At 49.0% G+C, this 15,568-nt stretch overlaps 1 protein-coding gene across 1 annotated transcript in view; it reads right to left on the reverse strand.

Moving 5' to 3' along the window:
- Nucleotides 1-1,082: 1,082 nt before the first annotated feature.
- STUM (stum, mechanosensory transduction mediator homolog) overlaps nt 1,083-15,568 on the reverse strand; it is an 81,698-nt gene continuing 67,212 nt past the window's right edge. Inside the window, exons 2-3 of the mRNA XM_016193102.2 lie at nt 12,723-12,902; nt 1,083-7,555 (exon numbers count right to left, since the gene is read on the reverse strand). Of these exons, the coding sequence (XP_016048588.1) occupies nt 7,521-7,555; nt 12,723-12,902 (215 nt within the window). The 3' untranslated portion in view covers nt 1,083-7,520. The remainder of the gene's footprint in view (nt 7,556-12,722; nt 12,903-15,568) is intronic.

Below are 15,568 nucleotides of genomic sequence, written 5' to 3' on the forward strand. Positions count from 1 at the left end.
CTATCTCTCCTCCTATCTTTCTCATTAATTAAAAAAAAAAAAGGAAGGAAGGAAGGAAGAAAGTGAAAGGATTCTGAGGTTCAGAGGTCCCAGGTTCAATCTCCAGTGCCACCAGAGCTAAGCAGTGCTCTGTTGAGAAGGAAGAGAGAGGAGGTGGGGGAGGGAGGAGAGGAGAGAATAAGGGAGGGAAGAGAAGAGAAAGCTAAGCAGTGGCACACCCAGTTGAGTACATGTTACCATGTGCAAATGCCCAGATTTGATTCCCCATTCCTCACCTGCAGGGGGAGACACTTCACGAGTAATGTATCAGGTCTACAAGTGTTTGTCTTTCTCTCTCCCTCTCTAACTCCCCCTCTCAATTTTTCTCTGTCCTATCCAAAAAAAAGGAAAAAGGAAAGGGAAAAAAGGGGGGCGGATGGCCGCCAGGATTGGTAGATTCATAGCACTGGTGCTAAGTCCTAGTGATAACCCTGGTGACAATTTAAAGGAGGAGGAAGAAGAGGAGGAAAGAAGGTGAGGGGAGGGGAGAGGAGGGGAGGGGAAGGAGGGAAGGGAAGGGGAGGGGAGGGGAAGGAGGGGAGGGGAAGGAGGGAAGGGGAGGGGAGGGGAAGGAGGGAAGAAGAGGGGAGGGGAGGGGAGGGGAAGGAGGGAAGAAGAGGGGAGGGGAGGGGAAGGAGGGAAGAAGAGGGGAGGGGAGGGGAAGGAGGGAAGAAGAGGGGAGGGGAGGGGAAGGAGGGAAGGGGAGGGGAGGGGAAGGAGGGAAGGGGAGGGGAGGGGAAGGAGGGGAGGGGAAGGAGGGGAGAGGAGGGGAAGGAGGGAAGGAGAGGGGAGGGGAAGGAGGGGAGGGGAAGGAGGGAAGGGGAGGGGAAGGAGAGGGGAGGGGAAGGAGGGGAGGGGAAGGAAGGGAAGGGAAGGGGCCATGGCCTGGGAGATGATACAGTAGATAAAGTGTCAAACTTGCAAACATGAGGTTCTGAATCCTTGACATTGTATATGCTTTAGTCCTCTCTTTCTCACTAGTAAATAAATCTTTGAAATAAAGAAGGAAAGAAAAGGACACAAGGATGTGAGAAACCACCAGGAGGGCACATGAATGTTTATTACATAGAAAAGAGAGAAAGGGAGAAAAGGTTTCCAAAGTCATATTTCCAGGATTTAAAAAAACAGACACCAACTTGGAATGCAGGGAGATGCCATGCTTTATATATTTATAATAAGAGCGTGAGTATATGTATAAGTATGTACATGGGGCTATGTACAAGGTTTTTTTTTGTCACAAGTGGTGTTTTTCATGACTTGTACAGGAATGCTGCTTAAGTTACACATTTTTAAGCTGGCAGAACACTGGAAAAATTGGGGCCTTGCTCAGCACCTAGGGGGTGCTGTGGAGACTCGAGCAGCAGAAAACAGGCCAGGGGTTGGTCCTAATGGTGCTGGGAAAGTGAAGCAGGAGCAGGCCTGGGTCCCAGGAGGTCTGGGTCAGGAGAAGTCTGGAAGCTTCCTTAAGTCCTGATATTAGAACGTTTTCTCTCTTGGAGCTGAGAAAGTCTAAAGGCCCCTTCACTGGGCTGACTTCTGGAGGGAAGATGGTGAAATGGATTCCCAGCAGGTCTGGGTGGAAGTGAGACCAAAAAAAAGTCCTGAGAGGTGAAAGAGTGGGTCTTCTTGGAGAACAATATGAATGTACAGCCATTAATTTCACAGAAAGAAGAGACCCAAAGTCCATCACAATATCCCAAAACTGCAAATCACAACATTTATCCAGATATAAATTCAGCAAATCCACACAGAACCAGTCTTCTTTCTCTCTCTCCCTCTGTCTCTGTCTTCTGTCTCTCAGTGTGTGTGTGTGTGTGTGTGTGTGTGTGTGTGTGTGTGTGTGTCCTTAATGACACCAGGTTCAACAGCATGGAACTCATCCCATAAAGAGAACTCCTGAGTGTCCCCATAAAGGGCCCTGGGCTGACAGCCACCATCACACGGTAACCTCTTGGCTGATCCTGTTAGGGGCTAACCCAGAAAATGGCGTGCATTACCTCTGTCGCCCCCTCCTCCCTTCATTGCTTCCTACATTGGGGCAGAAAAGGGGACTTAGAAGAGAGGAATGACTGTAGTTCTCGGGAGAGACCACTGTTGCTTCCTCTCTTACAGTCCCACTTCGCCTGCTACAGAAGCCAAGCTGAGGTTTGCAGGGGTGGGAGGTAAGGTTCGCAGAGACCAAGGAGAAAGATAAAAAAAGCCTGCATCTGGGCCCCTTGTGTGAACAGTGAGGGCAAAATGAGCCACCAGCCAGAGCCCACGCTAGAGGGAGCGGCCTGCAGAGAGTGCCAGGGCTCTTTGTAGACGTCAGTCCCAGAGCCAATCTGGTCTTCACCAGCAGCTGCAGCGCAGTGAGGATGCACCTGAGAGGGTGTGTGCCCAGGTTCCAGTGTGGGTGTGTCCACACATGCCTTTGAGTGTCTGTGCTTCTACCCAGGAGAAAGTAAAAATGAGGTGAGGAGTCAGCCAGACCAGTCTGGGTGGGTGGAGTTTTGGCAAAGCCAGGCATGGAAGGAGAGAGACTAGAGATGGGAATTTACAACTGATCAACCTCAGGCTCTCAGTGGTGAGAGAATTGAGGGGAGTAGAAATGGGGGGGCTGGGCAGTGGCAGAGCAGGTTAAATGCACATGGCCTGAAGCGCAAGGACCTGCGTGAGGATCCCAGTTTGGTTTGAGTTCCTGGCACCCCACCTGCAGGGGGGTCGCTTCACAAGTGGTAAAGCAGGTCTGCAGGTGTCTATCTTTCTCTCCCCCTCTCTGTCTTCCCTCCTCTCGATTTCTTTCTGTCCTATCCAATGACAGTAATAACAACAAGAATAAACAAGGTCAACAAAAGGGAAAAAATAACATCCAGTGGATTTGTAGTGCAGACACTGAGCCCCAGCAATAATCCTGGAGGCAAAAGAAGGAGGAGAAGGAGGGGAAGGGAAAGGAGAAGGAAAAGAAATGAGGGGCGACATGTTTTTGTTGTTAGTCAGGGGGGTCAACCTCTGTGTTGTGGGGCCTGCACAGTGAGCACCCCCCACCCCCCAACCTTGCCACCTTCCCTCCCTTGCTTGGATAATGCTCACCCTCCATCCCTTTAGCAGAAACAACAAAAATGGCAGCTGCTTGGGTTCCTCTGTCCCCAGCTCACAGAATATCACACAGTAGGAACAAACAACTTGAGGTCACTCTGGTTGGGGTTTCTCTACCAGTCCCCAGAGAGGTTCATCCTATCTCTGTGTAGAACTGAAGGAGGGGAACCCACAAGAGTTTGAGCATGAACTTCCACAGCTCTGTGGTCTCAACAACATTCTGAAGTGCTGAGCATTGAACAGGGAGAGAGCTGCTAGGGATCCAGAAGCCTGAGGTTACACAGCTGCCTGGGAAGATGGCAGTACCTCCCTCGAGACCTGCCTACCTCCTCACCCACTAAACACACTGGAAGTTCTGTGGAAGGAGAGGAACCCACAGCTGTCACACTTCCTTCCACTTCTACTCACCTGACTCTTACTAGAGACGGGCATGCAGTGTGAAGCCACAAGGAAGTTGCATCTTTGGCTCCATTTCTCACAGGCCTTACCACAGGCCTCTCAGACCCACACTCGTGCACACTGGGAAGTCACTGGAGGCACAAATACCCAACAGGGAGGCTGTGCCTGAGGTATGGCCTGGGTCACATAAGGGTCACTGAGATAAGAGCCTGTCTTATCATCTTGGGGCTTGGGTTCCTCAGGGTCCCAATCTCTGTGTGACAAGGAGTTTCTTTAAACATGTTAACCTCCTTCTAATCTCAGACTCACTAACAACAGGGAAAACAGCGGCCACGAACTGAAGCTCCACTTCAGTCTGGCAATCCCAACTATTCACACCGTGCTGGAGGCTTTCTCTGCCAGTGTCACCAGCAAGATGGCCATTGTGCCACAGAAGCCTGGAGAGGGTGTGGGGACCAATTGGAACATCTCTCAGGCTCAGGCTGGAGGCCCAAGAGGGGCTGGATTCAAGCCAAATGGGGGTCACTGAGAAAAACTCAGCCCCTCTGGACAGGACTGAAGACTCCTAAGGAAAGCATGTCAGACTGCTGGGCTTGGGTTCTTAGAGCCTTGCTGGTCCAGGACAACCTCAGTCAGTACTGCCTCCACCTTCCTTCCAGCACCCAGGCCTGGGCAAGGCCTCCCATGCCTGAGGATTTAGCTCTGAGGCCAGTGCAGGTTCTGAGATCAGTTCCCAGTTCCTCACAGGGGAAAATGCTAGCAGTATGTTGCTTTTTGTACCTCCTTTCAGCCCAGCCCTCTTCTGGCTGCTGGTCCTCAGCCTCAGTTCTGGGTGAGGCTGGAGTCCTGGCTACATCTGGAAGATACTGGGGCCAGAGTGACTGGAACTCCAGAGAGGTGTCCAGGGGTGTGGTTCTGTAGCTCCTAGCACAGCAGCTCCGGCTCTAACTACCACAGCTATACGATGATGGGGGGGGGGGTGTCAGTGTTTGGGGCCTGCCAACGAAGAGGGAGATAGGTCCAAGAGTTTCCCAGGATGGTGACAACAGTGTGACAGTGTGTTGTGGCCTCCTTCTGGTTCATCCTTTTCTTCTTGCTTGCTTGCTTCCTTCCATCCTTCCTCCTTTCCTTCTTCTGGTTTGTGCGTTTGTCTCACCCCATCACATCTGAGAGGACAAGGTCTCCAGAGGACAAACTCCAGATGAGCCCTAGATGTTTGAGAACCAGGCCTTTTCACTTGAGTCCTCAGTTGTGCTGTCTGAAAGCTCAGTATGGTGGCACAGATGCCCCACCAGGTCGCAGACAGCATCACAGGATGAACAGTGCTCCACACTGGGCCAGGACTGATGTCAGAAGGTTGTGCTGAACATTCTGCCCTCCCCTCAGCTGAGGCCAGAGGCTGCAACCACCCAAGGGCCACTTCTTTCCTGATGGGGGCTGGAACTGAAGGGAGTCATAGTCCTGGTGCTCCAGCCTGCAGCCCCACAACCACACATCTGCTGCTACAAGGAACTCTGTCCTCAGCTGTAAACCCACTTCAGTCATCAGTCTCCACAGCCTTGTAGGCCACTCCCAGGCCACCAGGTGACTTGCTCTAGCTCCAGGGTCCTGCTCTGGCAGGAAGGACCTGCCACTCTGACCCCAGAGTCACCATCAGGTCCTAGAAGCCATCAGTCACTATGAAACTCTGGACGTGCCTGTGATCCCAGACCAGCAGATCTTCTACTGAAGTCTCATCCATGACCAGCTGAACTTGAACCAGGGTCCTGCCTTTCTGGCATGTCCCTTGAGCGCTGTGCCATCAAGAGAAGCCTAGCTCTGTCACTAGAGGACTGGGAGTGAGTCCAGCACTTGCAGGTGGGAGAGCCCTCATTGCCAGCTGACTGGGGTTTGATACATTAAATCCAGGGCCAAGAGATGGCAGTGATGGCACACCTGGTAGAGTTTACACATTACCAGGTGCAAGGACTTGGGTTCAACCCCCAAGTTCCCATCTACAGGGAGGAAGCTTCATGAGTGGCGAAGCAGTACTACAGGCGTCTCTCTTCCCTCTCTCTCCCCCCTCTCAATTTTTCTGTTATATCCAAAAATAAATAATAAAGAATAAAAAGAAAAATAAAAGCCTCCAGGAGTAGCAGATTCATTGTGCAGGCACCAAGTCCCAGCGAAGGTGGTGGTGTGGGAGGACTCTCCACAGGACACCCTGACCCTTTCTCTATGGAAGGTGACAACGCTGAGACCATGCTCTGCATGAGGAGTGACCCTTGAGAGCTGACTCGGCCCATGAGGCAGGGCCTTCTCCAGGTGGAAAAGCAGCCAAAAAGTGTGAGGAGATCGAAGGAGGGGAGCTGGAGAAGTGGAGAGGCACTGTGGAGGGGAGCCATCTTCCTAAACACACCAAACCCCATATTCAGTCATCCTACACTGGGGCTCACAGTGATACCTGTCACTTGAGAAAACCCCATCCAAGTCAGGATCATGTCACTAGACATCCACCATAAAATGCTACCTCTGCCCCCTCAGCTGATGCAGGAAAGGACCATGGGGGCTGAATAAAGAAAGAGCCACGTGTCCCCAAAGCGCAGCCAAATGGCATGAGATTGTAGGGACAGCTAAGAGGAGACAGCTGCTGGGAGCCAGAACCAGCCTCCATGGGAAGGGGTGGGGGGCATCTAGGCATGGGAGAGTGACCCGAGGGGATTCGCTTTCTCCAAGGATGCCCGAAACCCCTAAGGGCAGAACTGTCATCAGAAAACCCAGTGGGTGGAGCAGACAGGTGGGCGATGCTCCAGACAGGGGTTTTGGGAAAATACCATGTAAGCAGAGGATCCCCAAGCTGCTCCTGGTGGAGTAGGGGGTGATTTCTGGCTGTGGGCTCCTCAAGCATTTTCATTTAGCAAGGAGAAAAGAACCACAGGGGTCATGAGTCCGCAGTTAGGATGAATAGGAAACTGACAACTGAAGCCCGGCAAACAGCTCACCTGGGTCGTGCACACAGTTTGGGCTTGGCCCCCCAACCCACCGAATTGGAAGAAATTTCAGTGACTTTCCCTGTTTCTTGTCTCTTTTTCTAGCTGAAAAAAGTCAGCCTAGAGTTGGGTTCATGCCCCTGTGATGCAAGAGACAGAGAGAGAGGGAGAGAGAGAAAGAGAGAGAGAGAGAGAAGAGACATGTAGTCATTGCTCTTCCTCCCAAGTGACTACTGTTTGCAAGAACATTCAGACAGAGGTTCACATCCCATCCAAATGTTTTTTTAAACATTAAGGATGTTCTAATGTGCCCTCTCTTGCCCCCAGCACCGCCATTGCCCCCTTGTCCCGCTTATTTAAGTTGTGTTTAAACTGAGGGTGGGGGTGCTCACACTCAGCAGCGCCCCCAGCCGGTCTGATCAATTGCATGTTTCTCTGCGGAAAGACCCGGATCTGAAGGTGGGGCATTGTCCCAGAGTCGCCCCTCCCTCCCCAAGGTATCACAAGTGGGTAACAAGTGTCTCCTGTCCTCTTTCTCAGCACAGGCTACGTTCCTGAATTCCTAGAGCCATCGGGCCGGCGACTCCAGGGACTGTTTCTGGGAGGGGGTGTCCTGCCGGCAGGGTTGGGGGGGGGGGGCTGCGCTGGGGGCGGGGCCAGAACACAAGCGCCTGGGCACTAGAGAACCACTCACCCGCCTCTGACCCAGCTCCAGGCAGGTGTGCGGGTGAGGTAGGGACGATGCCAGGAGGGGAGAGATCTCTGTCTCTCTATCAGCAGCGTTCCCCGCCCTCAGCCCTCACCCCACTGAAGATGCTCTGGGCGCTTTCTGGAAGGGGCAGAAAGACCGGCAGCATTTGCCGTCTAAAGCAGGTGCATTTTCCAAATAAATAAATGTGTTTCAAAAATGTAACACCCTCCCCCCGCTCCCCTTTCCACTCCAGATCCAGGAGACAGCAGAAGAGAAGGTCCTGGAGCCCACCGCTTCCTGAACAAGCTTCAGGGACCACCGCGGACTTCTCGCAGCGCCCGGCCTCACAGCTGCTGTGGGATGCCTTGCTCCTTGTAGCCTGTGGGAGGAGCAGAAAAGAGTTGGCTGGAGACCTGATTCCTTCCTGGTTTCTCCAGCCTCCTGCCCCACACAAGACCATATGGGAGACTGATTCACACTAAAGTATGAATGACTGGCCTCTACACAGGAAGCAAAACTGTGGCTGGAGAAGTGTAGAGCTCCTGGTTTGAGGGAGTGTACGAGAGCAGGGGGTCTGCAGTGGGGCTTGGGGGGTTACGATGTGTTCCTGAAGTCACCATACTCGAGTGCCTGCCCCGGCATGACTCCTCAATGCAGAGCTTCAAGAAGGTGCCAGAGCTTCAAGAAGGTCACTTCCCCAAGTTGTGGGTCTCTGGGAAATGTGGACAGTGAGGGGAGATGGAATTCACAGGATATGGATGGCATGACTGTGCTGAGTCACCTGGACATCAGGGACCCAGGTGAAGTGGACCCAGGCTTTGACAGTGACAAGACTATTGGGAAAAGCTGACCACTGCCGATACAGAGACATGGTTACTAGTTTATGTGGGTCTGAAAAGCTACTGGGTGGGCAGGGGGTGGGGGAGACAGCATAACAGTTCTGCAAAAGACTCTCATGCCTGAGACTCTGAGGTCCCATGTTTAATCCCCAGCACCACCATGAGCAGTGATCTGGACAAAGTACCAACAGTAGTATATTCTGAATGAGAGAGAGGATGAGAGAATTTTTCTTGAGTTGGCAAGATAGATCACTTAGATTGCTCACTGTCATGGACATAACCCAGTTTGAGCCTAGCCCCCACTGCACTGAGGGAAGCTTTGGTGCTTTGGTGTCTTTCTCTCTTTCTGTCTGGAAAAAAAAAAAAAAAAGTAGATCTGGAAACCAGACCAAAACAAAAGAAGAGAAAAGGAACTGGGTGTGGTGCGCCAGGTTGAGTGTGCATGTTACAGTGCATAAGGACCCAGGTTCAAGACTCCCGGTCTCCACCTGCAGGGGGAAAGCTTCACAAGTGAAGCAGGGGTGCAGGTGTCTCTATCTCCCCCTATACTATCGATTTCTGGCTGTCTCTATCCAAGAATTTTTTTTTTTTTGCCTTTGGGGTTATCACTGGGGCTCAGTGTCTGTACTATGAATCCACTGCTCCTGGAGGCCATTTTCTCTATTTTGTTGCCCTTGTTGTTTTTGTTGTTACTGTTGGACAGGACAGAGAGAAATTGAGAGAGGACAGGAAGACAGAGAGAGGGAGAGAAAGATAGACACTGGCAGTCCTGCTTCACCACTTATGAAGAGACACACCCCACCCCAGGGCTTGAACCAGGATCCTTACACTTGCACTTCGTGCCATGTGCGCTTAACCCGCTGCACTACCACCCCACCCCCTCTATCCAATAAATTAAGATAATAAAAAGAGGGGAGCTAAAAGGGGGGCTGTGGTGGTGCATCTATTTAAGTGCACACATTACAGTGTACAAGGACCCAGGTTCAAGCCCCTGGTCCCCACCTGCAGGGAAGAATCTTCACAAGTGGTGAAGCAGGCGTTCAGGTATCTCTCTGGCTTCCCTTCTCAATTTCTGTCTCTATTCAATAATAAATAAAATAAAAAGATTTTTTTTAAAGAGAGAAGAAAAGACATTGTAGTTACATTTTAAAAAACTGCAATATTTAGGGATGAGATGAGTAGAATTTTCTGAGTAGGTGCCACCATATCAGCTGATAACAGCCCACTGAGGAGCTTCCTTTTTTTTTTTAATTTGCCAAATCATTCATCAGTTTTTTTTTATTTTGATTTGATTTGATTGCCACCAGGGTTGTGTCTGGGACTCCATGCCTGAAGGATTCCTCCATGAGGAATGAGGATGAGAGACAGAGAGGAAGAGACAAAGAGATAAGCAGAGATAAAAAGGAGAGACACAGCAGCACTGCTCCTCCCACTCACACAGCTGCCCTGTGCAGATGCTCCACATGGTGGCCGGCATAGCACAGTGCACACTCTGTGGGGTGATGGCCTCCTGCCCCCCCATCGCTTTTAGATGTCAATAACCCAGTGTGGAAATGCAGGGCATGTGAATATATAATAAATGAAATAAATGAAGTAGGTATGACCATTATTGAAGTCAGTCTAAGCAGTTAGGGACTGAGTGTACCAGCCCCTCCACTTTTGTCTGTGTATAAGCATTTCCCAAAAGGAAAAGAGACATAAGAACTTATTGACCAGCTGAGATAGTTAGTGTTGGGAGTGAAAGGGGGCATTCATCCAACAACAAACTCACCTTGGGAAACTGTGACGGCACAGAGGTGTGAGGCAGCATGAGGAACAGGAGAAAGAGAAAGTGTAAAAACAGGTCAGAGAGACTGCAGAGATTATAAGGAGGGAGGGTACACAGTGGAATCTGGGCCATGGTGCAGGGGTTTATAGAGGGAACCCAAGCCCACAACAACGTATCAAAGGGCTCCCCTGTCTAGGAAGTTGCTACGGAGAAACTCTCCAATGCTCCCCTGCCTTCCATTTCTCAGCCATGCCCACATTTCCGCTCAATTGGTAGTGACTGCCTAAGCTCTGTGCTGAGAACAAGTGAGACTATTCAACAGAAAGTGTGATCAATTGGTGATGTCTGCCATGGGTAGGGTAGTAGAAAGATGTGACCACAGAGCTTCATAACTGAGACAAGCTGTAGCTGACTGTATTTTATTGTTATTACTGTAAACAGAGCAATGTGCTCATAAGCTTTTGTTTTAGCTTCTATTTCAGTTTCCATTTCTCTGAGATGTGTCTTCATATTTTTTCCTAGATGAGTATGTTAGTTGATGACACCCTAGGCAACACCTTATGTTCTGTAAAGGACACAATAAATCACCTTTATTTGTACAGAAGCTAGAGTGATGTCAGAAATAACAGCCACTATGCACCTATCTACTAGAAGTAATGGCTAGCAAGTCATCTGAGGCTCATTTCTTCAAAGCAGTCATTCCAGGATGCATCCCATTGCTATTCATAGTGACCCTAGCTGTTGGCTCATTTCAAGAATGATAGTTATTCAGCCTTTGAGTGAATAGGTACAAAGGCACAGGACAAGATGGTAGAGGAGAACCCAGGCTGCGGTGACAGTGTTTTGCAAAAAACTAAGAATTTTTTTTTGTTATTTTTTTTTCCTTTATTGGGGGATTAATGTTTTACATTCTACAGTAAATATAGTTTGTACATGCATAACATTTCTCAAAAACTGAGAAATTTTACACATAATTCAACAACTGCATTTACTCGATAGCGATTGAGGAGGGCCCAATCATAACGTGCTAGGTCAAAGCCGGGTTGACGCTTGCAGGGGTCTGTGATGAGGTGTTTGTTCTTTACCTCAGCTGACTGCCAACTCTGTTTCCAAGAGACTGGAACAGAGAAGTTCAGTGTAGGCATAGGGACTGCATAAAAAAAAAAAAGCATAAAAAAGGCAGAGGACACTGAACTCAGGCTGAGTTCACTAGAGATCTTTCTAGATCATTCTACGGCTCCCTAAACCCTAGACTTTCTCTTCTGCCTCTACCCTTACCTGGTACAGCTTATGTTTGGCACTGACAATATTATCCATGAGTGGTTTTGTTGGGAGTAGGACACAGTGAGAAGTGTGGGGTGGGACAGGAAAGCAAGGTGCCTGAGTATATGTGATCCCTGTTAGTGAGGAACTGTGGCCTGATGAGGTAGATAGAATGTGTGAAACGACAAGGAACGTGAATCAGGGCACAAGGTGACATGCATGGCTGCTTGGAATAGATAGTGTCAACGTTAAGCTCTTGCTAGGTTATATTTAAAATGTTAAATCGTCATTAGTAAACTTGATTCTGTAACGTTGTGCCCTCTCACAAAACAATGCTGTGTCTGAATCAGGTTTGCCTTTCTTGTTTGGTGGTGAAGATCACCCATTCACTGAGTGCCATAAGCAAAATGCTTCGATATAAGGAGACTGTGCTATCATCCAAATGAGACTAACACAGACGGAACATTCTATTCACCAGCAGCAGAATCCACATTCTTCTCAAGTACACATGACACATTTTCTAGGACTGGCCATATGGTAGGCCACAAAACAAACCTTAACAAATTCAAGAAGAATAAAGTCATACCAGAACATCTTCCCTGGCCACAGCGGCATAAAACTAGAAATCATTAGCAAAAGAAAAATACAGAAACACATGGAAATGGAAACAGCACTCCCCTGACAACCAGTGGATTGAAGAGGGAATTAAAGGGGAAGTAAAATCACTTCTTGAGACAAATGTAAATAGAAATAGAGTGAACCAGAACTCACAAGATGCAGCAAAAGCAGTATGAGAGGGACATTTGTAGAAATAAATGCTTACATTAGATAGCAAGAAGGACCCAAATCAACAACTGGCCATTACACCTTAAGGAACTGGAAGAAGAATAAACTGAACCCAACAGTAGCAAAACACAGGAAAGAATAGACATTAGAGGATAAGGCAATGAACTCAAGAACAAGAAATGAAAACAGGGATGGAATTTACAATGTGGCAACTGTCGATTAGATTGTTGTGTGATACGTAGAGGAATTGTTAAGAAGGTAAATCCTAAGAGTTCTGAGCACAAAGATTATTTTCCTTTCCTTCCTTTCATTTTATTCTATGTATAGGATGAGATGGATGCTAACTTAACTGACAGTGGCAATCAGTTCAGAATATCTGTAAACCAAACCATCATGCTGTGTGCCTTGGTCTTATATCGTGATGTGTGCTCATTATTTCTCAAGAAAATGGGGACCTGGTGGAGATTTGCTATTGTAGCAATCTTGGACGAAGTTACAAATATTTCCTGTGGAAAATGTACCCAGTGTCTATTTTCCTTCTTTCTGGAAATTTCATGATAGAGAGACAGATCGTGTGAACTTGCTTGAGTTACATGTTGGCTGCCCAGTGTTGTCAGCTGGGCCACTTCCTTGGCACATGCAATGCTCAGTGTGTCTCTTATTGGTATGTCTGACCCAGGTCTCTGTCTGTCTGTACAAAGGATCCCCTGCAGAAGCCAAGGCTGGGTATATGGGGAGGACTACCCACCTCCTCATTCCAGGTGGTCCAGCTCTAGTGAGGACCCAGGGGATGTCTCAGGAGAGGAGCAGGCCTCACTATGTCCACCACTGTTCTGGCCCTGCCCTTCCTCCAGCCCTGCTTGGGCAGTAGAGTGGGGGGAGCTACTCACTAGCAAGGATGACCATGTCCATGCCCCAGAAGATACTCATGATCCAGCCCACCATGACGATGGCCGTGAGGATCTGGATAAGGGCCGCCGCAATGTTCAGCCAGAAGACGCAGCACACGTGCTTGTCTGGGAGGTCGGTGCGGGCTCCACACAGTACAGTGAAGGCTGAGACGAATGTTCCTGCAGGGGGAGGAAACAGGAGAGGACAGGTCTCTGAGGGTGCTGGCAGGTAGGGTGGTATGCATACTTCTGCCAACCTGAGGTCCAGCTGCTATCCTTCCATCACCAAGGAGAGGAGTGGTCAGTGCCCAGCCCCTTCCCCCTCCTCCCTGGCCTAGAAGGCACAGCATGGGGTTGCAAAGGGCCCACGACAGTGCTGGGGTTTTGAGAGGGTCACATGTCACCAGAAAAGTAATGAATACTAATAAGGAGCAAGAGTATACCTCCTGCAGAGGCAGGTTGGGTGGGGGACCAAATTTGTGCCCCAAAGGTTCTAAGGACCAAAGAGTTCCAGAGAGGGAGTCTATGGTTGGGGTGACACAGAAATCACTCCCAAAACTTGAGATCTGGACAACTTGGAGTGGAGAGGACACATGCCAGGGCAGGTTTTCTGGAACCTTTACCTCTGAGGGCTACCCCCAGACACCTTCCTCATCAGGGGGTGGGAAAAAATGGCTGCCAAGAGCAGTGGATTTGTAGTGCAGGCAGCAAGCCCCAGAGATAACCCTGAAGTCAAAAGAAAAAAGGAGAGAAAGAGAAGAAAGAAAGAAAGAAAGAAAGAAAGAAAGAAAGAAAGAAAGAAAATAAAAGAAACTGGGAGCCCCTGTGGAAAATAGTATAGTGGTGCCTCAGGCATCTGAAGACAAAATGTCATCCTGCAAACTCCCAGTCTCCTCTGAAAGCAGAATGTCCATTTCATTCAGTAACTCCACCTCTGAAATCTCAAGAGAGTTGAATGCAGGGCCTCATAAAAAGATGCTTGAATACCCATGCTCATAGTACCTTTATTCACATTAGTTCAAGTATGGAAGCACAGTGCTGGGAGACAGCTCAGCTGGCAGAGTGCATGCTTTGCTATGTGTATGGCTCTGGGTTTGAACCTGGGCACCATATAGAGCACAACAAGGGGAACTCCATGCGTGATGGAGTAGTGCTAAGGTCTCCCTTCATTTTCTCAAAAGAAGAAGAGAAGAAGAAGAAAGAGAAGGAGGGAGGAGGAGGGGAGAAAGAGAAGGAAAGAAGGAGGAAGAGAAGAAGGAGAAGGAGAAGAAGGAAAAGGAGGAGGACAAGAAAGAGAAAAGGAAAGGAAAGGAAAGGAAAGGAAAGGAAAGGAAAGGAAAGGAAAGGAAAGGAAAGGAAAGGAAAGGACAGGACAGGACAGGACAGGACAGGACAGGACAGGACAGGAAAGGAAAGGAAAGGAAAGGAAAGGAAAGGAAAGGAAAGGAAAGGAAAGGAAAGGAAAAAGGAAAAAGAAAAAAGGGAAAGGATAGGAAAGGAGAAGTAATAGTAGTAGTAACTGGGCCAGAGAATCCATTCAGCAGTAGTATGCATGTGCAAAACCTTGGGTTCATTCCCTGGTACCACATTAAAAATGTTTTAGAATAAAAATGAAACATGGAAACAGTCCAAGTGCAAATTATGAATGGAGAAGCAAAATATAGTCTAGCCATACAATGGCTATTACTCAGCCTTTAAATAAATGAAGATGAGTCAACTTCAGGCAACCTTGAGGACATTAAGCTTAGTAAAATAAGCCAGACACAAAGAGAAGTACTTAAATGGGCCAAAATCATAGAGACAGAAAGTGCAATGATGGTTGGTGGGGGCTGGGAGAGGAAAGGATGGGAAGTCACTATTTAACAAGTTCCCGTTTGGCAAGGTGGGTAGCAGGGACTCAGTGGGTAGTGGCTGGTGATGGCTACACAGCCATGAGGCCAAGTCAGTGCCACTTGTTGGGCAATACGCCAGCTGCGGTCTATTTACATAACCTGTTACCTAAGAACCGCCCTGCCTGCAGGGCATTGGTTTAATCCCGCTGGTTCGAACTGTCTTTTTGCTCCGCCCCCTCTCCTAGTAGTCATACCCTGATTTCCACCACTCTCTGTTCGCTCCATTCTCTTACGTCACATCCTGTTTCCACCCTACTTGGCGAGTATAAATACAGCTGCTCTCTGATTAAACACACATGGAATTGCCTTCCAGCTCTGAGAGTCCCAGAGTCTCTCTAGCCCGGCATGAGTTCCTGATCCCTCTCCCAATGCAGCAGCCTAGGTTGGCTCCAGTCGAGTTCTCTCCAACCCAGAGAGCACTTGCTTGGGAAGAAGCACCCTCAGGCTATCCCGGCACCACTCACCTGGGCAAGCAGGTAGTGATGATGGGGAACTTCATGTGGTGTGGGCTTCATCATAACCACAAGATAGTGGAGATACAAAGGACAAACATTTATATGAGAAAGCTGGAACTGGGAAAATACTATGCCTCGCCTCAGAGACTCCTAGAGGGAGAAGGTCCTCCAGCCCACCTCCTGTCAAAGATGAAGTCCCAGCAGGTCGACCAAACTGATTAGAGGCCCAAGAGTCTCTTCATACAGATACCTGCTGCCCATGGAGAGAGAAAGGCTAGGTGAGTTCACTGCCCTGCTGGCACAACAAGAAGGGCTTCAAGAAATGAACACCAGGACCAGGAAATAGCATGATGTTTCTACAAAACAACTTTCAAGCCTGAGGCTCCCAGGTTTCAGGTTCAATTACTAGCACTACCATAAATGATAGTAGTGCTCTGATTAAAAGGGAAAGAAAGAGAAGGAAAAAGGAGAGGAAGGAAGGAAGGGAGGGAGGGAGGGA

This window comes from Erinaceus europaeus, chromosome 6 (assembly GCF_950295315.1).
Source record: "Erinaceus europaeus chromosome 6, mEriEur2.1, whole genome shotgun sequence".
Classification (NCBI taxonomy): domain Eukaryota; kingdom Metazoa; phylum Chordata; class Mammalia; order Eulipotyphla; family Erinaceidae; genus Erinaceus; species Erinaceus europaeus.